The sequence below is a fragment of the Helianthus annuus genome, chromosome 13 (genome assembly GCF_002127325.2).
Source record: "Helianthus annuus cultivar XRQ/B chromosome 13, HanXRQr2.0-SUNRISE, whole genome shotgun sequence".
Classification (NCBI taxonomy): domain Eukaryota; kingdom Viridiplantae; phylum Streptophyta; class Magnoliopsida; order Asterales; family Asteraceae; genus Helianthus; species Helianthus annuus.
In genome coordinates this window covers 115,406,994-115,430,690 of record NC_035445.2, presented here as the reverse complement: position 1 = coordinate 115,430,690, position 23,697 = coordinate 115,406,994, and the positions used below count along the sequence as shown (strand labels likewise).

The 23,697-nt window shown below is 31.0% G+C and overlaps 2 protein-coding genes across 2 annotated transcripts; both read left to right on the top strand.

Annotated features, from left to right (window-relative positions):
- The first annotated feature begins 8,391 nt into the window (after window positions 1–8,391).
- Window positions 8,392–14,596, top strand: LOC110944125. Its single transcript, XM_022185839.2, has 16 exons — window positions 8,392–8,395; window positions 8,499–8,551; window positions 8,686–8,821; window positions 9,875–10,006; window positions 10,097–10,149; window positions 10,228–10,323; window positions 10,432–10,665; window positions 12,082–12,364; window positions 12,455–12,557; window positions 12,665–12,792; window positions 13,066–13,205; window positions 13,282–13,490; window positions 13,556–13,676; window positions 13,754–13,933; window positions 14,042–14,110; window positions 14,222–14,596. The coding sequence occupies exons 1-16, from the start codon at window positions 8,392–8,394 to the stop codon at window positions 14,456–14,458; spliced, it is 2,178 nt and encodes a 725-aa protein (XP_022041531.2). The 3' UTR covers window positions 14,459–14,596.
- A 7,319-nt stretch (window positions 14,597–21,915) lies between these two features.
- LOC118485407 (ATP-dependent DNA helicase pif1-like) lies at window positions 21,916–23,392 on the top strand. Its single transcript, XM_035981493.1, has 2 exons — window positions 21,916–22,633; window positions 22,715–23,392. The coding sequence occupies exons 1-2, from the start codon at window positions 21,941–21,943 to the stop codon at window positions 23,390–23,392; spliced, it is 1,371 nt and encodes a 456-aa protein (XP_035837386.1). The 5' UTR covers window positions 21,916–21,940.
- The last annotated feature ends 305 nt before the right edge of the window (window positions 23,393–23,697 follow it).

Here is a 23,697-nt window from a genome sequence, read left to right as displayed (position 1 = left end):
CACCAACGGGTCGTCCAAATTAATATGTACTTAAAAATATTAACAAATCACTTTAGTCTAAGCGAGTTTGGTAAACTACTTCTCGGGTGGAATCATGGTAGTCCTAGTGTCTTATTGGTTTAGAACACGTGTAGGTCGGGTAGCGTTTTTAACGCTTATTTCATTGCTGGCTTGCACAGGATACGCTTAGGTGGGTTTTCACAATCTGTTTTTGTTATTTAATCCGGGGAATTACATGTTTGGTACAGGGTATGGTAGCTGGGGATTGAATCTATCGGTCTATTATGTGCGCATAAGTTTATCGGTTTGAGCTCGGATGCTGTAACATTCCTATTTTTATCATATAAATTATAGGTTTGGTTAAATTTATTAACCACTAGTAACTAGTAAATAGTTTATTTTAATATAGTTATTCAACCCAAATAATTTTAAACACTACTTTATATAGTTGGTTGAAATAATATAATTAATTGTCCTGTATATGGGTGACCTTTCTAAATAAAATAAAAGTCTATAAAAAATACTTATATTATTAAACAGGTATATTACGGGTAAATAGACTGCTAAAAATATGAAGTATTTAGACGGGCCTAGTAACCGTTTAATAATTAAATTATAAAAATACATTGTATTTTGAACCTACTCTATTTCTAAAGAAACTTAGACCCAAATGTAGACAAAAATATTCTCGTTCTAATAACATATTTATTATTTTATAAAACATCATATTTTAGAAGTTATAAACGCCAAATAAGTAAAGCAGTTAAATTAATTATAAAAATAAAATAATAAAATAAAAATAACTAAAAAATTTACATATAGTGGTACGTATTATTTAAATAATATTATATTAAAACCAAATGTAAAGAATTTGGAAGTGCACTTGTAGTGCCCAAGTTTAAAGCAAAACAACAATTTGTGTAGGTGGCCTTACCTGTGTGAAATGTAAGCCAACTTCTCAACTATAAATAGAAATAGGTATCCTCCAAACATCTCACACCAATTTCCTTCTTTCAGTCTCTCGCTATCTCTCTCAAAATATATGTATTTTCTTTTATTAGTTACCCAATAATCATAATAATAAAGCTCTGCTCTGTTTTAAGTGTTTTAACTCCCGATCACCGCTACCCTTTCTGATTGATCTGAGCCTCATAACTTATGTCAGGGCTCTGCCCGACTAAGTTTTTTGGGAGTCTCTCTCGGGATTTCGGGACAAGGTTGAATTAGGGGTACTATACTTACCACGAGTGCAATTTATATTTTTAATAGCCCAAAAGTTATACCCAAAATTTATACCAGGAGATTTTCCTAGTTGAACCCTAAAGTTACAAAGTGGGTCCATTCTCTTTTTCTCACCGTTTTATTTCCTTTTTTGTGATTTACCCAAAACTATTATTTATTATTCTATTTTGTAAACAACTCTCATCAAAAGTCATGCCTATTATTTTATTTACCCAATAGGAAACCCTAGTTGAGACACCCAAGTAATCCTGCACAACTCCTAAAATTCTCATAACAATCAGAATCAGGATCAGGGCCCCTAAAACTCAGGGGGGATAAACCCTAGTTGACGATTATCTCTATAAATTGTTGTCGAAATTGAAATTAACGAAACTGTCGACTCAGCTAGCCTACCCATGAACGTGGCAACCCTATGGTGAAAAGTAACTCGTCGCGCCATGCGACGCCGCCCAGGCAACCCCTCGCGACACGCGAGGGGGTCGATTTTCCAGCTATAAATAGTAGGCTGTGGGACTTGAATTTCTGCGTTGGAACGACGGTAGAATTCAATTCGTACGCCGAGTCATAGTCGTTTTACTACCAAACACACACACTCCCGAAACGCTGCTACGATACAGGGTATTAACTCGATCGCTGCTGCGATTTAATGTCCGATCGATTGGAACTATCCGATGAATGTTTAAGTGCTGCTCAAATTGGGTTTATACTTTGTCATTCGTCGTGATTCCGACAGGATGTTTGATTGTCGCCCGAACTCAGGGAATACTCTGTCATTTGTTGTGAATCAGATGGATGTTTAAGTGATTGCACTTTGTCATTTGTCGTGAGTTTATCTTAAATGATGTATTAGTTAATTACCTAGTTTTCGTATGCATTATAGTTTAAATTAGGTTATCAGGCTTATCAGTAGACTAAACTCTACCCATACACTTACAATCAAAGTAGATGCTAATTCTCAGAAGAATCTGAATCATGAAGCTTGTTAATTCAATACTGCATGCTTATAATGTGAGTCATTCTCTTTTTATCAACTGTTTTACAATACTCCATATTATTTTCCAAAGTTATAATTAACAGTGATTAAGTTTATGTAATCACCAAATTACAGCCGGTATGTGGGGTATTGTGCACATTACTACTGTTGTTATCACTTTAGGTGGGCGAACCTAATTAGTGATATTCGTCACCATTGGGGCAGCCAATGGGGGATATGACCACAGTCACCGAAACGAGTCGAGTGACAAATACTGTGGGTAGTTGGTTTGATATCAGAAACATTGTAATCTCTCTTAATACTGTAAATTATAACAAATGAGTCGTTTTAGTAAACTGAATGATTCACTCAGTATTTCCCACTGACAAAACCTTTTTAAAACACGTTTTAGGTAATTACAGTAGATTGGAGTAAGAATTGGATCCGGCACTGAAGGACTTCAAGAAGTGGCTTATTTTATTAATTAAATCAAATTAAGAAATATCGTTTTATTAAAGCTACCTTTGTAAAACATGGGTTATCCTATCTATTTAACAAATAAAATCCGGTGTTTTTAAACTCTGATATTTTTCCTAACTCACGGTCCTGATGAAATTTCCGCTGCAATGTTTTTCAAAATAATCACCGGTACCACTGGGCTGCTCGCGGCTCCCGATTCCGTCCAGGATGGGGTCTGGGGTCGTGACAGTAAAAGTGGTATCAGAGCCGCTACTTTAAGCCTGTAAGTGTTGTGATAATAATACTTAAGCTTAAATAAAAGAGTTAGGAGATTGCTATTAACTGGTAGCACATCTGATAGCATTTAGACTTGAACATAAGAAAAGATGCCTTATTATAAGCTAAGCCACTTAATTAAGCAATTAGATGTTGTAATAATACCTAAGTTTAAACGAAAAGTTAGGAACTTAATAATTATCTGATAGCACTCAGGATGATATTTAGACTTGAACTTAAGAATTTTGCCTTAATATAAGCTTCAAGATAAATTACTTATATAAGTATAATATAATAAATATTGATATACCACAAGAATGGTAATTAGAATATTGCAAGATATGCTAAATAAGCAATAACCCTTAATTACTATTAATCCTTGCTAATTTGATATTACTTGGTCTAGAATAAGATATGTTATGGAAATACAAATTTCCTTGATTCTGGATAAAAGCCCTAATAAAAGAGGCACTTTTAAAATCTTGAAAAGATACTATTTATGGGAAATAGAAAAATTTTCTCTGGCAAAACTGGGTATAGAGTAGCAGACTCTCTAGCTTGTCTGAATATACTGAGATTACCTCTCCGGCGCGAACCGGATAAGACGGAATACATAGTATGTCCAATAAGTGACAAAATTTCCCTAAATAATATCATAAATTGATATCTGATTTGTTTTTGGAAATATGAATCTGTTAAATACATTGACCTGATAAATGGTATGTTTATTTCAGCATGTGAAATATATGATTATATAGATAGGTATATCCATAAGGAAATCCAAAAACCATAAGGATTGACAATTTGAAATAAAGCACAAGCATCTGTGTCTAGATTTCTTTATCAGGAATCTCTTTTCCAATATCAAACATTATTTTGTTTGATCATTTACCTCGTAACTCGTACAATGAAAACCCTTTAAAGTTGGGATATCATCGAAAGTATAAGAATTTCCAATACGTTACCATAAACTATTAACGCAAGTAAGAAGCATGTAAAGTTGTGCTAATACACAAGAAAACACATGAAACTTAAATTATACGTCCACAAAGGTCAAAGTATATCACATACGACTTCCAAGGCAAGACCTTTGAAAAATATAAATTAGGCATGATGACACCAATGCTAATTCCGTCAGTAGAAAAACTACTAATAAAAAAGAAGCACTTTGCCATATGATCCTACAACCGACATAAATCTCGCTGAGGTACGTTGTAACAAGATTTCACAATTATCAGTGCACAGTCTAATCAGAGTCATAATTATTATTATCACTGCAAAAGGAATCACATACCTTTGCAAATTCCCTATTTTATTTTATTCAACATTCCCTGGTAATGTCACTTAACAACAGTTATTACACAAAATTCCAGATAAAGTCTTTATATTTCTTTTCGTTGAAAATTCTGACTTCTGCATATAATAAATTGACTTTCGCATTTCTACTTCCTCTAATAGTCATCATATCATGAGGATTTCTTTCATAGTAGCGAATATCGATCTATTTCATTTCTTGGTAAATCCACACGTTACACATGCTCTGTTTGTTGCGCATATGATCCGCTTGCTTTATGAAGACCACTGGAGGGCTTCATTCCGATTTATTATTTTATCCAAACTCAAATATCATTTCGTTATATTTGATTTTTACTGTAAACCGCATTATTGCAAAACGATAATTCTTTGATATCGAGTCAATGAATTTTGTTAAATAATTGAGGTGAAGAATTTATACTTTTATATATATATATATATATATAAAAGTTATGCTGAGATATAATTTCATTTAAGTTTATGTTTAAGTTATCTATTATTAATAATTTTATTATTAGTAATAATATATTAATAATAATAGTGTTAATATTATTTTAAATACTATGGTTATTGTCTAGGGCAGGTATTGAGTAGCCTAGCCTTAGTTAGGCATGGACTGGTCACCTATGCTTAAACAAGGCAGCACTAACCAATATCCGCCATGATAATGACTAGTTAATTAAGTCATTATACTTATTTAGTAAATCTTAATTATATATATATATATATATATATATATATATTTTACTTTGTACTGTAAAGAAAATGACTATATAAGAATAATATGGTAGTCATCAACTACGTTGGGTTAGGGGAACATGGTAATATATAAGAATAGTCACCGTTTTCACTTATTTACATTTGTAAATACATTTCACAACGTTATATGGTTTCAAAATGAAAATAAGTAATCACATAGAATCGACCCATTAAGTGTTATATATTTACAAAATATTTTACAAATATTTTTGTACAATAAATATTTTTACACCTTTATTTACAACTTTCATTTAACATTATAAATAATAGTGATTCTTTTACAAAATCATAATACTAAAATATTTTGTAAATGTAATAACTTCATTACGGTATTTTATAATCTATATTACATAGTAAATATAAGTTATTTTACATAGTATAGTAAAATACTAAAATAATAACCATTTACCTATAGTAAAAATGTGTAACAAATAAAATATATTACATAGTATTTATATTTGATATGTAAGATACGGTTCAGACAGGAACACAACTAATATATATTATTACATTTGCTTTACAAATATAATATAATGGTTGGTCATGCCAAAACAACTTATTCTTATTATATTTCGATCTCTAGGACACAGTATGAAAAATATGGTCATTGATAGTGTACTATCACATTGTTTCACAATTAAAACAACCTGGAACTCTAAACAATGATACACTAATTTTATTGTCTTTTGGTGTATCTTTGCAATTCACTCATCTCAACATCTTGATTTTCTCATATCATAATTTACTATTTGATAAATCATTTTCATGCTTTTATTTTATTTTGGAACATGTCAATTCTAAGTCTTCCTCAGTTGCCAAACAAAGTAAGCTTTCTTTTGACAAAGAATTTTATTGATTCTAAAAATCCTTCACATTCATTTTAAATATCTATTGACCATATATCTTTTGGCTTGAACTCAGTCACTTTGGAAATTATATCATTTCATCTCATTCGTTTGACATCGATTTCTTAAACTAATTCAGTTGAACCATTGAATCCTACTTATGGTATAACTCGTATTCACAAAATTTGATATTTTAATTCTGCGGTCATCTACCTTAATATTGTTTTTATTTACTAAAATATGACATAAGTCTAAAAGAAATATTGTAACCCAAATCTCGAGGACGAGATTTAAAACAAGGTGGGGAGGATGTAACATTCCTATTTTTATCATATAAATTATAGGTTTGGTTAAATTTATTAACCACTAGTAACTAGTAAATAGTTTATTTTAATATAATTATTCAACCCAAATAATTTTAAACACTACTTTATATAGTTGGTTGAAATAATATAATTAATTGTCTTGTATATGGGTGACCTTTCTAAATAAATTAAAGTCATAAAAAAACTTATATTATTAAACAGGTACATTACGGGTAAATAGACTGCTAAAAATATGAAGTATTTAGACGGGCCTAGTAACCGTTTAATAATTAAATTATAAAAATACATTGTATTTTGAACCTACTCTATTTCTAAAGAAACTTAGACCCAAATGTAGACAAAAATATTCTCGTTTTAATAACATATTTATTATTTTATAAAACATCATATTTTAGAAGTTATAAACGCCAAATAAGTGAAGCAGTTAAATTAATTATAAAAATAAAATAATAAAATAAAAATAACTAAAAAATTTACATATAGTGGTACGTATTATTTAAATAATATTATATTAAAACCAAATGTAAAGAATTTGGAAGTGCACGTGTAGTGCCCAAGTTCAAAGCAAAACAACAATTTGTGTAGGTGGCCCTACCTGCGTGAAATGTAAGCCAACTTCTCAACTATAAATAGAAGTAGGTATTCTCCAAACATCTCACACCAATTTCCTTCTTTCAGTCTCTCGTTATCTCTCTCAAAATATATGTATTTTCTTTTATTAGTTACCCAATAATAATAATAAAGCTCTGCTCTGTTTTAAGTGTTTTAACTCCCGATCACCGCTACCTTTCCGATTGATCTGAGCCTCATAACTTATGTCAGGGCTCTGCCCGACTAAGTTTGTTGGGAGTCTATCTCGGGATTTCGGGACAAGGTTGAATTAGGGGTACTATACTTACCACGAGTGCAATTTATATTTTTAATAGCCCAAAAGTTATACCCAAAATTTATACCAGGAGATTTTCCTAGTTGAACCCTAAAGTTACAAAGTGGGTCCATTCTCTTTTTCTCACCGTTTTATTTCCTTTTTTGTGATTTACCCAAAACTATCTACTACTTCTAATAAAACAAAATAATTTTAAGCCACTTGTCATTAGCTTAACCTATTACTTGACACTTGGCATTTGACTAATACCTCTTTTCCTCTATTGACCGCCAAAACCATATACCTCACGCTTCTTTTCTTTTCCTTCTTATTTCTTTAACCTAATTAAGGCTTCACCGTTTCACACAAATCTCTTCACCTTCACTCCAATCATCTTCCAAGAATACCTTCTGTTTCCATATTTAACAATGAAATTCGCTGGATCTACCTATATTGAATGTTTTATATTCTCCCGGTTCTTCATCCACGTCTACGTTTTCTTAATTCGGCGATTCAGAGATTCTCAAATAGATATACAAATCTGTAAGTTGTTTATGTTAAATTTCTTCTTTAATCATTATCATGTGTTCTTTCGTTTCTTTAATTTCTTAAAATTATGTTTATGTTGATTAACCCTAAATCGGATTGTCATTGAAACATCTGTTGATTTCGGGGTTTTAATTTATGGTTTTGTATAAAAATATGATGTTTATGCAAAACCCTAAACCCGATTTGGATGCTGAATATAATTAATTTTCTAATGTTTTTTCATTCAATCAAGTTTATATGAAACCCTATATCCGTTTGTTATGTAATATATGTGTTAAGTTTTTTTTTATTCGTGTAAATTAATATTATTTGATTGTAATTGTTAATAATTTTGTGATTGTGATTCAACACTCTGTATCCCGATTTGCATCTAAAAATTAGTTGATTTTGGGGTTTTAAGATTTTGTTTTTGATGATGAATATTTTTTATTTATCTTCACTTTGATATTTTTCGTTATTCCTTATGTTATACAACTCATGATTCAACTGATTGTAATGGAATATCAGTTTATTTTTTTTTCGGTATTTCACATGTTTATGTAATCTATCAAATTTTTATGTCTATTTTGTTGTATTTCCTGTTATGATAATATGATTTTATAATTAGTTGACATAACTTGCTTTGCACATTATGTTTATGATAGATAGTTGTTTTCATATTAATTTTTTCATGAAACTACTGTTTGATTGCATAATTGGATTATTTTGTTTGTAATTCTGTTGAATGCATAATGATTTATCTGATGTCGTTTGTTTATGTAAACTGTTTTTTAGGTATTTACTATGGGTGAGAGTTCATCAAGGTATTTTGTATTCATTTTAATTATTTTGTAACAATAACCTAAACACGTTTTACTTTATTAACATTTGTATTGTATTTTGTAATTCAGTTACAGAGCACTGGTTCTGTAGGGAAATGAATCGAGCAGACCAACTTATTATGGTAAGTGAATAATTTTTTATTGAGTTTTTTGTGTTCTTTTTATTCTTATTATTTAATAAAGTTTACTATAATTGTTTTGTTTAAATCCTTTGAGTATAATTATAATTCGTTTTTCTATTCTATTGTTTTATTAGGCCATTCCAGATGACGCTGCGTCCAAACTATGGGGTGTTGACAAAGGCCCTACTAATGTTATGATACACACTGAAGATGGCTGTGTCTTTAATGTTTTTTTAAGCGCTTCTAAAGGGAAGATATTTTTTTTTCATGGTTGGTCCAATGTTGTAGTACACTTGGGACTAACCAAAGGATGTTTGGTAGTTTTTAATCCACTAGATCCTACTACTTTTAAATTAACAAGTTTCGTTGATGGGGTTAGTCGTGGCTCTTCCTAGACATATATGCTCTCTCTGTCATGTAATTTTTATGTAAGATAAACTCATATATTATTTTTCCTATTGTATAGAATTATTACTTTATTATACATATGAATATAAACAGATCATGAATAGTGCTCCAATTCACTTTTATCTTACTTCAAACCACAAACCAAAACAAAATATTAATAATTAACAAAGTATAAATTAGTAACATTTGTATGCATATATGTATGTACATCATGCTTTGGGAGGTTTTCAAAAAATATTTCAATGTTTCACTTTTGACCCAAAACAATTTTTTTTCTACTTTTAACACAAAAGTTTTCATCTCTTACAATTTTACCTCAAAGTATAAATTAGCAACATTTGTATGCATATATGTATGTACATCATGATTTGGGAGGTTTTCAAAAAATATTTCAATGTTTCACTTTTGACCCAAAACAATTTGTTTTTCTACTTTTAACACCAAAAGTTTTCATCTCTTACAATTTTACCTCACAAATTTTGTACTTTATCCCCACACTTTTCATATTTCGCAAATTTTTTGTTTTAAATTTTGCGAGTTAACACGGCGTAACGTGTATGTGGTTCAACGTTTTAACATTTCGTTTTAACGCTTCGTACTAGATTTTGCGAGTTAACACGGCTCAAAGTGCACGTGTGGTACAACGTTTTTACGTCGTCTATCTTTTCCCCGTTTGACAGGTTCGTTAGAACGCGTGGGGTCCTAAATCGACTTAATTACTATTTTCTATGTTTTATGTAGCAGTTTAATTTCTTCGCATTAACACACTATAACTTAAGTATTGATTGTCGCTGACGGTGGTGTGGCAATGATGCTATTCGGCACGACTTTACGCCCCGCCGCATTGCGGCGGGTGATAAATCTAGTTTATATTAATAGTAACCTTTTTTTCTTTTGTTTTGTATCATCCTACAGGACATTCTCAATGTACTTTGCCGAAAAGTTACGATTATTCCTCAAATGATGTAACCTCTACTGTAATGATAGACAACAAAACATTTAACATTTCCATTGTAACATCTGACGGTAAAGTCGGTTTTACCGTTGGTATGGACGTAATTGTTAGTCTGTTTCAGTTGGAGGTTGGTTGTTTATTGTTATTTACTAAAGGTTTTGGTCATTTTTTCTATTTAAAAGTTTTTGGAAAAAACGGTGTTGAAATCAATTATCCTGATTTAGATGCTGATGAGGTAAATTACATATTGATACTTATTTATACATTTAATATATATACTAATTTATTACATGTTATATTTATTAATTTGCAGGTTGAAGTTGCACCCTTAGATGCTGAAAATGAACTTGATGAACACATAGATGGTGGTGTTACTCGGTTTGTTTGTATGGTTGGTGAAGATTATTTTGTAAGTTTGAATATACTTTTACAAACTGCTTAAAAACAAGTTTTCTCATTTTATTTTACTTTATAAACATTCATATTTATTATTAATTATATTTTTACAACAATGCAGAGAATCCCTGATCATGTTTCACGCAAGGCTAAACTTCATGAAGGTTTAAAAGATTTGACCATAAGATTTTTGCATATGGATCCGCCACTGCAGATTACCAACGGTACAAGACGTGAAAAAAGAACCAACGGTCGTGGTTATCGATACGCTTTAACATGTTGGAAGAAGTTCATGAAAGCCGCTCGAATTAAGGTCCGTGACCAGGTTCACTATTCTTTTGATGAAAATGAGCAGGTTTTGAGTGTTGAGAGGGTTGTACCTTACGTTACGCGTAGTAATTAGTTATATGACAATTACGGCATGTTTTTTGCCTTTTCCATTTTTTTGGTTTTAACGTTGGTTTTGGTTTTCAATTTCAAGTTTTTATATAATTTTCATATCTTAATTGTTATGTTAATCACTATATGCCATGTCTTTAAAGTTGAATCTATGTTATTAGTAGTTTTTATTCCCACTACATGAATGATATATGAAAAACGATATACAAACTACTTATAAGGATAAAATAAACTGATATATTCCAATATTAACATTGTTGATTAATGTTTACAAATAATATAGTGTTTATATAACTCACTGTGCAAGCTGTTATAATAATATTGCTGTATATTTTGTTATCTTGATAATTTAATGTATAATATATTTTTATGGGGTTTAAAAAATATAAAAAATTAAAATTTTAAACATTAAAGTCAATCATATTTATAACTGATTGATATTGATAGAATACCTTATAATTTTAACCATTTAACATGATTTAAAATAATCACGATCCTATTCGTGATTTTATCTATTTACTTTCTGCACATAGAATATAGTGTTGTTATTTCTAGATTGTAGAAGATTGTATGTTTTTCATTTTTAAACCTTGCATTTTAGTTTGTACCTGTTACATTATAAACTTTTTATATAACATTTAACATTTAGTATAAATAAGCTATTTATATTCTTTTTAACTATAGAAAGTCAACTTTCTCTTAATAGGTTGCAAATTCGAAACTATTTACTTTGAAAGTTATTAATCATAAAAATTCCTTCCTTTTCAATTTCATGTAGATAATTATGGGAACTGATGAATCATAATAATTTAGATAAATGTAATTTTTTTATTTTAGTAAAGGTTGTCAATTATAATTAAAATAAATAATATTGCTACCATAATTAAGTGACCAATTTATTGTATAAATAAGTCTCATTTGTTATTATTCATACACATCACAACTACTGAAGTTGTATCTTTCGATATACATATCTTCTGGTATGAGTTTTGAATTTGCAATGTCTTTCATATAGTTATAGTTAAGTTATTTTAGTCATCAGCAAACATAGGATGTTTTTCATGTTCTTTTCTTCAAAGATTGTTCTATATGATCATCAAGTAACATATTTTAACTGTTTTTTATTAATTTCAGAGATGGAACAGGCTGCTGTCACACTTCTGAATAATTTGATCTTAATGTTGATGATTACACTATCAGAATCCGCATAGTCAGGCTATGGACAAGACCTACGTTCAACAATCCTAGAAAGATTTATTGCTACGACATGATATTCATGGACCAGGAGGTTTTTTTAGACCAATTCATACTTTTGTTTGAATAAAAAAATAATTAGTTTCAGTTTATAATTAATTAAAAATTTTTTTTTCAGGGCACGAAAATGCAGGCCTTTGTTTTACAGAAAAACACTACTGGTTATGAGCATTTGCTGCTGAAAGAAAATCAATGTTTAACTATTCGTAACCCTTCGATGGGTGAAAATCGTCAAAAAGTCAAATATGTTCATAGTTCGTTCAAGATCAATCTAAATGCCAACACTACTGTCCAAGAATGCAACGAGCCTGTTGGTGCTGAATGGGGATTTGACTTTTCTCCATTTGATTCTATTATGGATGACCCTCATGATGATAGCAAGTCTTTCAAAAGCCCGATTGGTAAATTATTTTTAATTTTTTCTTAATTTTTAATAAATTTAATATTATATATGTTATGTAATATTAATTTCATTATTCTGTGATGTTTAGATGTTATCGGTTTTGTGGTCAAGTGTCTTCCGTCAGATGATAAGAGTGATAATAATAACGGCAAAGACGAGAAGAAGACAACCTTTATTTTGGAAGATTTGCAGTACATTCTTATATATATATACATATACCTTCTTTTACTTATATATTTATCCCATTTTTTATATATTTTACAACTATCAAGTTAATTCTTTAATTTTTGTTTTTTAGACACCATCAGATTTACGTCACGTTATGGGGTTGTTATGCTGATCAGATTTTAGATTTTGAGAAGAACAATAAGGATGAAAAGCATGTTGTGGTTGTTGTTCAGTTTGGGAAGAACAGATTTTGGGGAGGTATATTCTATACCGACACTCTGACTTTTCATTAAACTACATATTGGTTTTTATACAACTTGGACTTTTATTTACATGTTGTTATAATTAAACAGGTAATTTGTTTGTCTCCAATTTGTATAATGTAACTCGAGTCTTGATAAACTCTGAGGTGAAAGAGATTTTGGATTTCAAGAAAAGGTTTGTAATCTTATTACATTTTTTTATAATATATTTTGAATATGTATTACTTTTAATAATGTTCTAAATAATTATTTTGACATTTATTATTAGATTTATCGAGAAACTTTCTCCCGAAATTTCTTCCAGTTAGTTATTCTGGCTTAAGTTCTTCTGTTGTGAAGACTGTCACTGAAGAGTTCCTATCTGACTTGACTTTTTATCCCATTGGGTCGTTAAACTCAATAGATACGGTAACACGGATATAAATAGCTTTAATATGTTTTCCTTTATCTATCTTGTTATACATTATCTATATCTTAAACACAGACGAAGTTTGTTGTCATTGTTGGGACTATCAAGAGTTTTGCATCGAACAATGAGTGGTTTTACAACCCGTGCACAACCTGCAACAAAAAGGTTTCAACAATTACTGTTGTTAAACAGAAGCAGGATGGTACTGATGGTGTTGAAGAGGTTACTGTCTTGGAATGCAAGACTGATGTTTGTAATACAAAGAACGTTTCATCAGTTCCAAGGTAAATATTATCCATGTTAATGTTTGTTTGTCAAAAAAAGTAAATCTCATTAATATATTTTGCAGAATTAGGCTTTATATACGTGTGCAAGATTGTACTGGTATTGTTAGTCTGACATTGTTTGAGCGTGAGGTGACAAAGCTTTTGAAGGTTAATGCTAATCAGCTTTTAGACAACAACATTGAAGTAAGTACTAAATAATTCCTTTTTATCATATTTTTTCGTTATTATACAACAGTAAAGTATATTTTGTTTGTCAACAGTTAGCAAACGAAGGAAGCTTTCCAAAGGAGCTAAATTCTTTACTCAATATGAAGTTTGCGTTCAAGATTGCTGTTTCTTCTTTTAACATTAGCAAGAAGTCTGATGGCTACTCAGTCTCCAAGATGACTAATAACCCGGTCGTTTTATCCGAGCTTGATAAACATTTTGACACTATTCAGGTATATTTTTTCCAATTCACCTTTGTACTATTATTACAATTTGCCAATAATTTTTGACTATTAATTATTATCATTTTTGTTTCTTTATTTTTTTTTAAAAAAATTCAGCCTATTGATGACGAAGCCGTCAATGTCGAACCATCCGATTCAAATCGTAATGAAGATTTGCCTGTTAAGGTTTACTATCCTTTAACTTATATATCATTTAAGTTTTACTCATTATCTGTTAAATAAATGAATATTTTTAACTCATCCCTATTTATTTATTTATTTATTTTATTTTTATAGGATTCTATATCCCAAACGGGAGACGATGTAACCCCTTGCTCGAATGTTTTTAAAGTTGGCTTTACAACATCGTTTGATCAGAAGGATGCTGACTTGGATACGAACAGCGAACATGACTTGAAGCGCAATTTGGATACCGTGTATGACGTGGATGATGTTTCTTCCCAGTCTTCATCAAAGATGCGTAAAGACAGTGTTGTCGATGAAGTTCTTCTGATTCCAAAGAAAGAAGCTTAGTAATCTATAATTCAAACATTTGATATCATCGTTTGTTTTGGTTTCATTATTTGGATATTTTTTTGGGTATTTTTCGAAATTTGATAATGATTTGACTCTTGTGGTTAATTTATATGAACGTGATTGTTTCGTTGTTTAGTTGTTTATTTCAGAAAACAATTTTAGTTTTGCTAATTGTTGTTAATTATACTTATTTTTCTTATATATATGGTTACGATACTTTATTGTTTTATGTTTTACATCCATTATTTTTAACTCTAATAATGTTCTTAACACGTTTCTATTATTAATAAAAAAGAAGCATAATATTTATATTAAAGATCTAATGTTGGAATGTTGCCATATAAACCAAATTTATATACGGTTAATTTAAAGCATAATTTTTATATTAAAGTTTGAATGTTGGTAACTTATTTATATATGGTAACTTTATTCAGTTTTATATCTATTATTTCCAAAAAAAAATTTAAACTGTTGACTTTCCAAAATGAAGATATTAATATTCTTAAATCTTCACATTAATAATGTTTCCTTAAAAAGAAATTTTACAACATATAAATCTCTTCATCTCATTTCAAGTCATTTCTACTCTTTTGTTCTACGAGTACATCCCTTTCACTCCAATGGTATTTTAAGTCAATTTGAACAAACGATTAGTTTGTTATTCCAAAAACTTATTCCGCAATGTATAAACGGTCAAAGCATGATTCCAATACTTCGGGTAATCAATCAAACCAGGGAAACACTTCAGGTTTTGTTATTTGATTTATCTTTAACATTCTTTTGTTTGTTTATATATATTAATAATTTTAATTAGAATGTAATTCATTTTCTTTACTTCAATGATAGCCATTTCAAGAAAATGCAAGCGTAGATCTCATTTATCTCCAATAATGAAGTTAACATAAACAACTCAACAGGTAACACTTTTTGGATTATTGTCATGTTTGTCTATTTTGTATAACTAGAATAAGCACATCGATATGCTTTATTTATGTTATGTTTCTTTAATTTAGATGTTGCGGCTGTTACCTCAAGAAGTCCTTTTTCAGACATTACCAATGGTATTGAACTACTCTCATTTACTAACTTATGTTCCTATTCTTCAACATTTATTTACCAATGTATATCGATTTTATAGTATTCAATTCACTTGAATGCACAAAATATGTAATAAATATTAAATATAAGCTATATATTAAAAGTACAACAGATTGATATATATATATAAATACGGTTACATAGTAGCGGTCCAAACTACATAAAGATCGTAACTTACGCTACCTTACTTTTAACATATACATTAAGATCACACATGTTAACCACATACAAAACAACTTTTAACACTACATAACTTACGCTATCTTACTTCATTAGCCAAAACAACAATATGTTATGCTTCTACTGTCATTCCAAGTTTCAAACAATACCACTAGCCGAAAACATTGGCAAGGAACAAAACACCAATATGTGGAAAGTACTGGAACTTGCAATGATCACCTTCTTTTATGTTGTTATCCTTTATCCATTTCGCCCATCCTTTGACAACGTACTTGATACTGTTTTTATTTGGCTCCGCCCTAACATCATGTTTTGTCTTGACATTCTGCCTGTTGACGATCTTAACTTTCAATGTTTCGTCAACTCCTGTGATCCGTGCTACCTCAATTGGTATGCGCTTCAAGTTTCAAAACATATTAATAATTTCCATTATTAATGTCAAATATTTAAAAAAATACCAAACTTCTTCAAATTATGTAAACATAATAGACGTGTACTAACATATAATTTAGTCTGAACTTACAAAGCGTTTGGTGTATGGGACAATGAATATCAGCGGACCAGTTTCATCGTCATCATCATCAAACTCCTCTGATTCAGCCAAAGACTCTTTAGAATCCGATATAACCACAACATCGTTTTCAGCTCCGGCCATGCTAAGAAACAGTTAAAAGGTTGACCTATGTTAAAGAAAACATAAACTCATAACATATAATCCAATCATTTTTATTTAGTTTAAAGTAATGTTAGTTTTCTAACTTTCATTATCTTCACACACTTTAAAGTCATTATAAGTAATCCTAACAAACTTTGTTGTTACATTTCATCTTACCCAATAACAAACTTTCTTCAACTACACAAAGTTTAACTTACATAACAAGTACGCCTAACAAACATTCTTATTGCATTTCTTTTTACCCCCTAAATCCATATCCGAAAACAACTTAACTTCACAACCTAATCATATAAAACTCCTACTTTTTATTTGTTTTTTTACTTTAAAAAAATTATTCTTTTGTTAAGTACAACATTTTTCATATAGACATTTATTCGAACACCTGGTGTGCATTGTATTCTTTATGTCTTATTGCATGCGAGTGTATTCAAATCACAACCTAAATCAGTTATTTTCATACCAGAATACATGTATGCAGCAAATACACTAACAGCATCATGTATGTTAACTAACTCAATTAAAACAAAACTGTCAATGAAACAAGTTACGTTTACCTTCTGCTATCCAGATTTGTATGTTTATTAAATAAATCCAATCAGGAAATCACAGATGAACATCAACATTGAATTTAAAGGATTTATGTTACCTGATTTTCGTAGAGTTGGCAACCGTATAATGCACAAATTCAAAATGCAGATGTTAGCAGGAGGTTTTAAACCCTTAATGAAACTAAATGAAAATATAAACTTATGTAATGATATATACAAAGATCATGATGATGACGATGTAGAAGCAATTAGTGAATGTTGACTATTTGTTCTGCCTATCAGTATGACATTTTTGAGCACAAGAATCCATGCAATGAGATTCATTTTTAGCCGTATATGTGTTTTTATTTTGTTATTTTTTTTATTTTATATATTCATATATTTTTTTATATAGTTATTGTGGCATCAATTATTAGAAGGTAATTATTTTTTTGTTACCATAATAACATATATCAAATATCATAACATATTTATATAATCTTACAATATTAACAAAGTTTTATTTCTACTTATTGATTGATATATACTAATTTTTTAAGACAACTAATGGTATTATATTGTTTCATTTGTTTTACATGTTAATACAGTTTTAACTCCGGCAATTACACAAGACGTGTGCAGAGAGACGCGTAAGCAACGGAAATTGTATTTGGATAGTAAAAGATCTAACGTATCAAACGTGTTACCGCTTTCTAAGAAAAAAGAATCGTCGACTTCTAATTTGTCTTCCACTTTATTTCACACTCCAACTACTTCACAACATGCATCTACTATTTCGCCAGGTTTATTTATTTATTTTCTTTAAAATTTTCATAATTTTTAAAATTGCATACTTAACTATTTGTTAAAACGTATATATGTCTAAAATAATTAGATATATCAAATATGATAACATTTTTACGAAAAATTAAATTATTATCAAAGTTCCCTTTCAGCTAATTGATTTATATATAGTTATTTTTTTATACAACTAATGCTATTATATCGTTTCTTTAGTTTTATATGCTAATACAGTTTTAACTCCGTTAATTACACAAGACGAGTGAAGAGAGAGGCGTAAACTACGAAAATTGTATTTGGATAGTAAAAGATCTAACGTATCACACGTTTTACCGGTTTCTACGACAAAAGAATCGTCGACTTCTAATTCGTCTTCCATTTTATTACACACTCCCAATACTTCACGACATTCATCTACTATTTCGCCAGGTTTATTTATATATTTTCATTAAGCTTTTCATTTTTTATAAAATTGCATACTTAACTATTTTTATATATATATATGTCTAAAACAATATATATATTTTTTTTTTCTTTTATCAGTTGTTTTCACGCATAGTTATCAAAGTTACACTAAAGAGAGACGGAGATTAAGGAGACTTTATCTAGATAGTAAAAAATCTCCTATCTTACGAGGCAAATCCAGCGCTATGAACAGTTTACAATCTTCTTCTATTACAAGGTCCTTTCAATGTAACACACAAAATGGTAATTATATACATTTCTTAATATTTACAAGTAATATTATATCCGATTTTCTAAATTCATATTTTGTCTAGGTGATTACCCATCTGCTTCAAACAACCAAACACTTTCAACAAGTATCCGTCGCTTTTCTATTTCTCCAAACATAACAATAATGAATACAACTCCTATTTTACGCAAAACGTCTCCAAAGCTATCTCCTGGGAAATCTAAGTTATTAGGCAGACAAAGAATTACATCTCCTATTCCAGTGGTTGATTTGACTACAGATGCAGCGTTAGATGAAGATCCTTACAAAGGTGTTTCACCAGGTAGTCACTTCAGTTATATATTTTCGACATTATTTTGTATACCATTTTTTTATCTTTAAATACATCGCTTAATTTCATTTATTTTTATTTCCCTGCTAATCTACAGATTACTTAGATCATGGGGACCAGTGTATTACGTGTCAAGTATGCAATGCAAAGTTATGGGATGTAGAAACGGCGAGAGGCAGAACCAATAATGGGAAGACAAGTTATTTTTTATGTTGTGGTTATGCTAAAGTAGAGCTACCCGATTATAAAGATGCGCAACCAAATTATCAGAAACTGTTTACATCTTTGGATAATGAAAGCAAGCATTTTTTGAAAAACATTCGCCGTTATAATTCTATGTTCGCTTTTACATCAATGGGTGGTAAGGTCGATCCGACTGTTAATAGAGGTAATGGCCCATTTTGCTACAGGATTAGCGGTGAAAACTATCATAGTATTGGAAGTCTGTTGCCTGAGAATGCCAATAAACCAAAGTTTTGCCAGCTGTACATATATGATACAGAGAACGAAGTTTCGAACTGAGAATCTATATTTAGGTAAGTATCTTACAGTATAATTTGTTTCAATTGTTTTTGAATTAATAATTAATATTTCATTTATAAAAATTGTGTCAAAACAGTCGATCTAAGGAGTCAGATACATCATCTTCTGCTTCAGTTGATCGTCAGTTGATCCAACATATCAAGTCTGTGTTAGACTCCGATAATGTATTGGTTAAAGTTTACAGGATGGTTAGAGATTGTTTTCATGACGATCCACAGCTTACTCTTAAGGTACGTCTTATTGGGAAAAGGGACAAGGATGGTCGAATGTATAACTTACCAACATGTGGCGAGGTTGCTGCTCTAATTGTTGGAGATGTTGAAATAGCAATTGAAAACAGAGATATTGTTGTTGAAACTAAATCAGGGACTCTTCAACGAATAGGTGAATTACATCCTTCTTACCTTGCTCTTCAATACCCAATTCTCTTCCCATATGGAGATGATGGTTACAGAGTTGACATCCCTCATATAGGTGTCATAGATGTAACCAACAAGAAGCGTCCAAATTGTACGATGAGAGAGTTCTTTTCGTATCGTATTCAAGATAGAGTAAACCAATTTTCTCTGATTCAAAATTCAAGGAGACTTTTCCAACAATTTTTGGTTGATGCTTATACGATGATTAAGAACGAGAGACTAAACTACATACGTTTTCAACAAAAAAAATCTAAGATCTGATACCTATGAAAGTCTCCGGAAATTGAGAAATAATGGTCAGCAAGATATATCTAATGTTGGTACACCTCTTATATTGCCTTCTTCGTTTACCGGTGGAGCTAGATATATGATGCAAAACTATTTAGATGCAATGGCTTTATGTAAATGGTTCGGTTATCCTGTTTTTTTATAACCATTACATGCAATCCCAAGTGGCCAGAGGTAAAACGGTTTCTTAAAGACACCACTCTGAATCCAGAAGATAGGCCTGATATCCTGTCAAGGTTGTTTAAAGTCAAGCTGGATGCAATTTGTAAAGATTTAAAGGAATGTCATATGTTTGGAAAAGCAGCAGCAAGTACGTATTGCAATCCTTTATTTTTAAATATATTTTTTACATTTTCTTTTATTGATTTTAAATTATTTTTATGCAGTTATTTATACAATTGAGTTTCAAAAACGTGGCTTGCCTCATGCGCATTTGTGCTTATTCATGGAACCAGAAGCTAAACTTCCCACTGTTGACCAAGTTGATCCGTTCATATGTGCAGAAATTCCAAACAGAGATGATGACCCAGAGTTGTATACGCTTGTGAAGGATTTTATGATTCATGGACCGTGTGGTAATGCTAATATGAGCTGCCCATGTATGGTTGATAAACAGTGTTCTAAAGGCTTTCCTAAAAGATTTCAAGATACTACGACAATTGACGCCAATGGTTTCCCATTATACAGAAGGAGAGATGATGGAGCAACAGTTGTCAAAAACCGGATCGAGTTAGATAATAGAAGTGTTGTACCATACAACAAAAAGTTATTGAAAAAGTATCAGGCACATATAAACGTGGAGTGGTGCAACCAAGCTGGGTCAATTAAATATTTGTTTAAGTATATCAACAAAGGTCCTGATAGAGCAACAGTTGCTGTTTTGCAGAGTGATAATCATAATGAACAACATGAAAAAGATGAGATTAAAGAGTATTATGACTGTCGGTATATCTCAACATGCGAGGCATCATGGAGGATTTTTAGTTACGATGTAAATTACAGATATCCTTCTGTTATCAGGCTTCCATTCCATCTTCCAGGTCTCCAACCGGTTGTCTTTGGAGCAGATGAAGACATCAATTCTGTTCTTAACAGGCCATCTGTCAAGTGTTCTATGTTTCTGTCTTGGATGGAAAGGAACAAAGACCCTGATGACCATTTGGCGCGTACACTAACTTATGTTCAGTTTCCAACTTGGTATGTATGGAAGATTAAAAACCGTTGTTGGCAACCTCGGAAGAAAGGTAACTCAATTGGCAGAATTCATAATGTTGCTCCCTCTCTTGGAGAAGCTTATTTTTTAAGAATCTTGCTCAATAAAGTAAAAGGACCTAAGTCATATGACGATATCAAAACTGTTAATGGTCATGTACATGATACATTTCGAGATGCGTGTTTCGCACTTGGTCTTTTAGATGATGACAAAGAGTACATCGAAGCAATTAAAGAAGCAAATGAAACAGCAACAGCTTCGTACGTACGAAATTTATTTGGCATGATGCTATTGTCCAATACTATGTCAAGACCGGAGATCGTATGGGAAAGCACGTGGAAATACATGACAGATGATTTCATCTACAGATATAGTAAACTACATCGTGTTGAAGGTACATTATCAAACTTTATAAAAGCCATTTTGCTTTTTGAATTTTTTTCATACATGGTTTAACTAAAATATCATACTCATTGTATCTGTATTTGAACATCTAACAGGTTTATCAATTCCAGACGACGAACTTAAAAATTACGCTTTGTTGGAAATTGAAAAGTTTTTAGGTATGAATAGCTCATCGCTACGGAACTTCTCAACAATGCCTTTTCCAGATTCTTCTTCGTTATCTGATCTCGATAATCGTCTGATTAACGAGGAGCGTACTTACGACGTATTAACTCTCGCAGAGGAATATGTTAATCTGTTTAATATGTTAACTGAAGAACAAAGGTCGGTGTTTGAAGAGATAATGAAATCTGTTGATGGTAACACTGGAGGGATGTTTTTTGTTTACGGATATGGTGGCACCGGGAAAACCTTTTTATGGAAGACGTTGTCTGCTGCACCTCGATCAAAAAGAGAAATTGTATTAAATGTTGCTTCGAGTGGAATTGCATCGCTGTTATTGACAGGCGGCAGGACTGCACACTCCAGATTTCGTATTCCTTTGAATCTTAATGAGGATTCGGTATGTCATATAAAAGCTGATAGTGATGTCGCTAAATTGTTGCGTCAGACCAAACTTATTATATGGGATGAAGCACCTATGGTCCATAAACATGCGTTTGAAGCCTTGAACCGCACGATGAATGACATTTTCAATTTCGACACCTCAAGAAATTCTGAAATCTCATTTGGTGGTAAGGTTATTGTTTTTGGTGGAGATTTTAGACAAGTACTTCCCGTTGTTCGAAATGGTGGAAGACAAGAGACGGTGAACGCATCATTAAGTTCGTCTTATTTGTGGAGTAAATGTAAGGTGCTAACGTTGTCAAGGAATATGAGGTTAACCGTTAGAAGATCTCCATCCGAGATTAAGGAAATTAATAGTTTTGCTAAGTGGCTTTTGGACATAGGAGAGGGAAATGTTGGTGGTCCTAATGACGGAGAAGCGACAATTGAAGTGCCATCTAATCTTATAATTAGTGATACTTCTGACCCCATTTCCAGCCTGATTGAATTTGTTTATCCTTCGATTCTCGAGAACTTTAGAAGTCCTAATTATTTTAGTGATAGGGCTATACTTGCGCCGAAGAATGAGGTTGTTAACGAGATTAACGATAGGCTGTTAGCGTTGTTTCCCGGTGAAGAAAGAGAGTATCTAAGCTCTGACCGTCTTTGTGCAACTGAAAATGTTAGTTCAATACAAGAAAGATTATACACACTGGATGTTCTCAATGGTCTTAAAGTTTCCGGCTTACCAAATCACAAGTTAGTGCTAAAAGTTGGTGTGCCAGTCATGTTGTTACGTAACATTGACCAAAAAAATGGTTTGTGCAATGGTACAAGGTTGAAGGTTACAAAGTTGTATAACCGTGTAATAGAGGCTGAAATAATATCTGGAGCTAACATTGGTACTCGAACCTATATTCCCAGAATTAGTTTAGTACCTTCAGACAAGAAGATTCCCTTTTCATTTCAAAGAAGGCAATTTCCGGTTGTTGTTTGCTTTGCCATGACTATCAATAAAAGCCAAGGCCAATCACTTTCTAGAGTTGGTCTGTACCTAAGAAAACCGGTTTTCACGCATGGTCAGTTGTATGTCGCATTATCGAGAGTTAGAACAAGAGACGGTGTTAAATTGCTAATACTGGACAAAGATGGGAAGCCTACAAATAAAACAACTAATGTTGTGTATAAAGAAGTATTCAACGACTTATGATTTTTCATTAATACTTAATATGTATAATTTAAACATGAATATTTACTAAGTGTTAAATTTTATAATAAACAATTTGAGAATAATAACATTTTTTGGCATTTGTTGTCTTATTACTCCTGTTATTTCCATTACTTTTAACAATTATATATATATATATATATACATATATATATATATATCGTGAAAACCTTACTTCCGGTTTAGTCTTTCATAACTTCATGTTCTTTATTATTTTGAAATCCATTTAAAAAAAACCACGCTTACAGTTCCCTGTTTCCTTTTTTTTTTCTTCCAAAAATTATCAT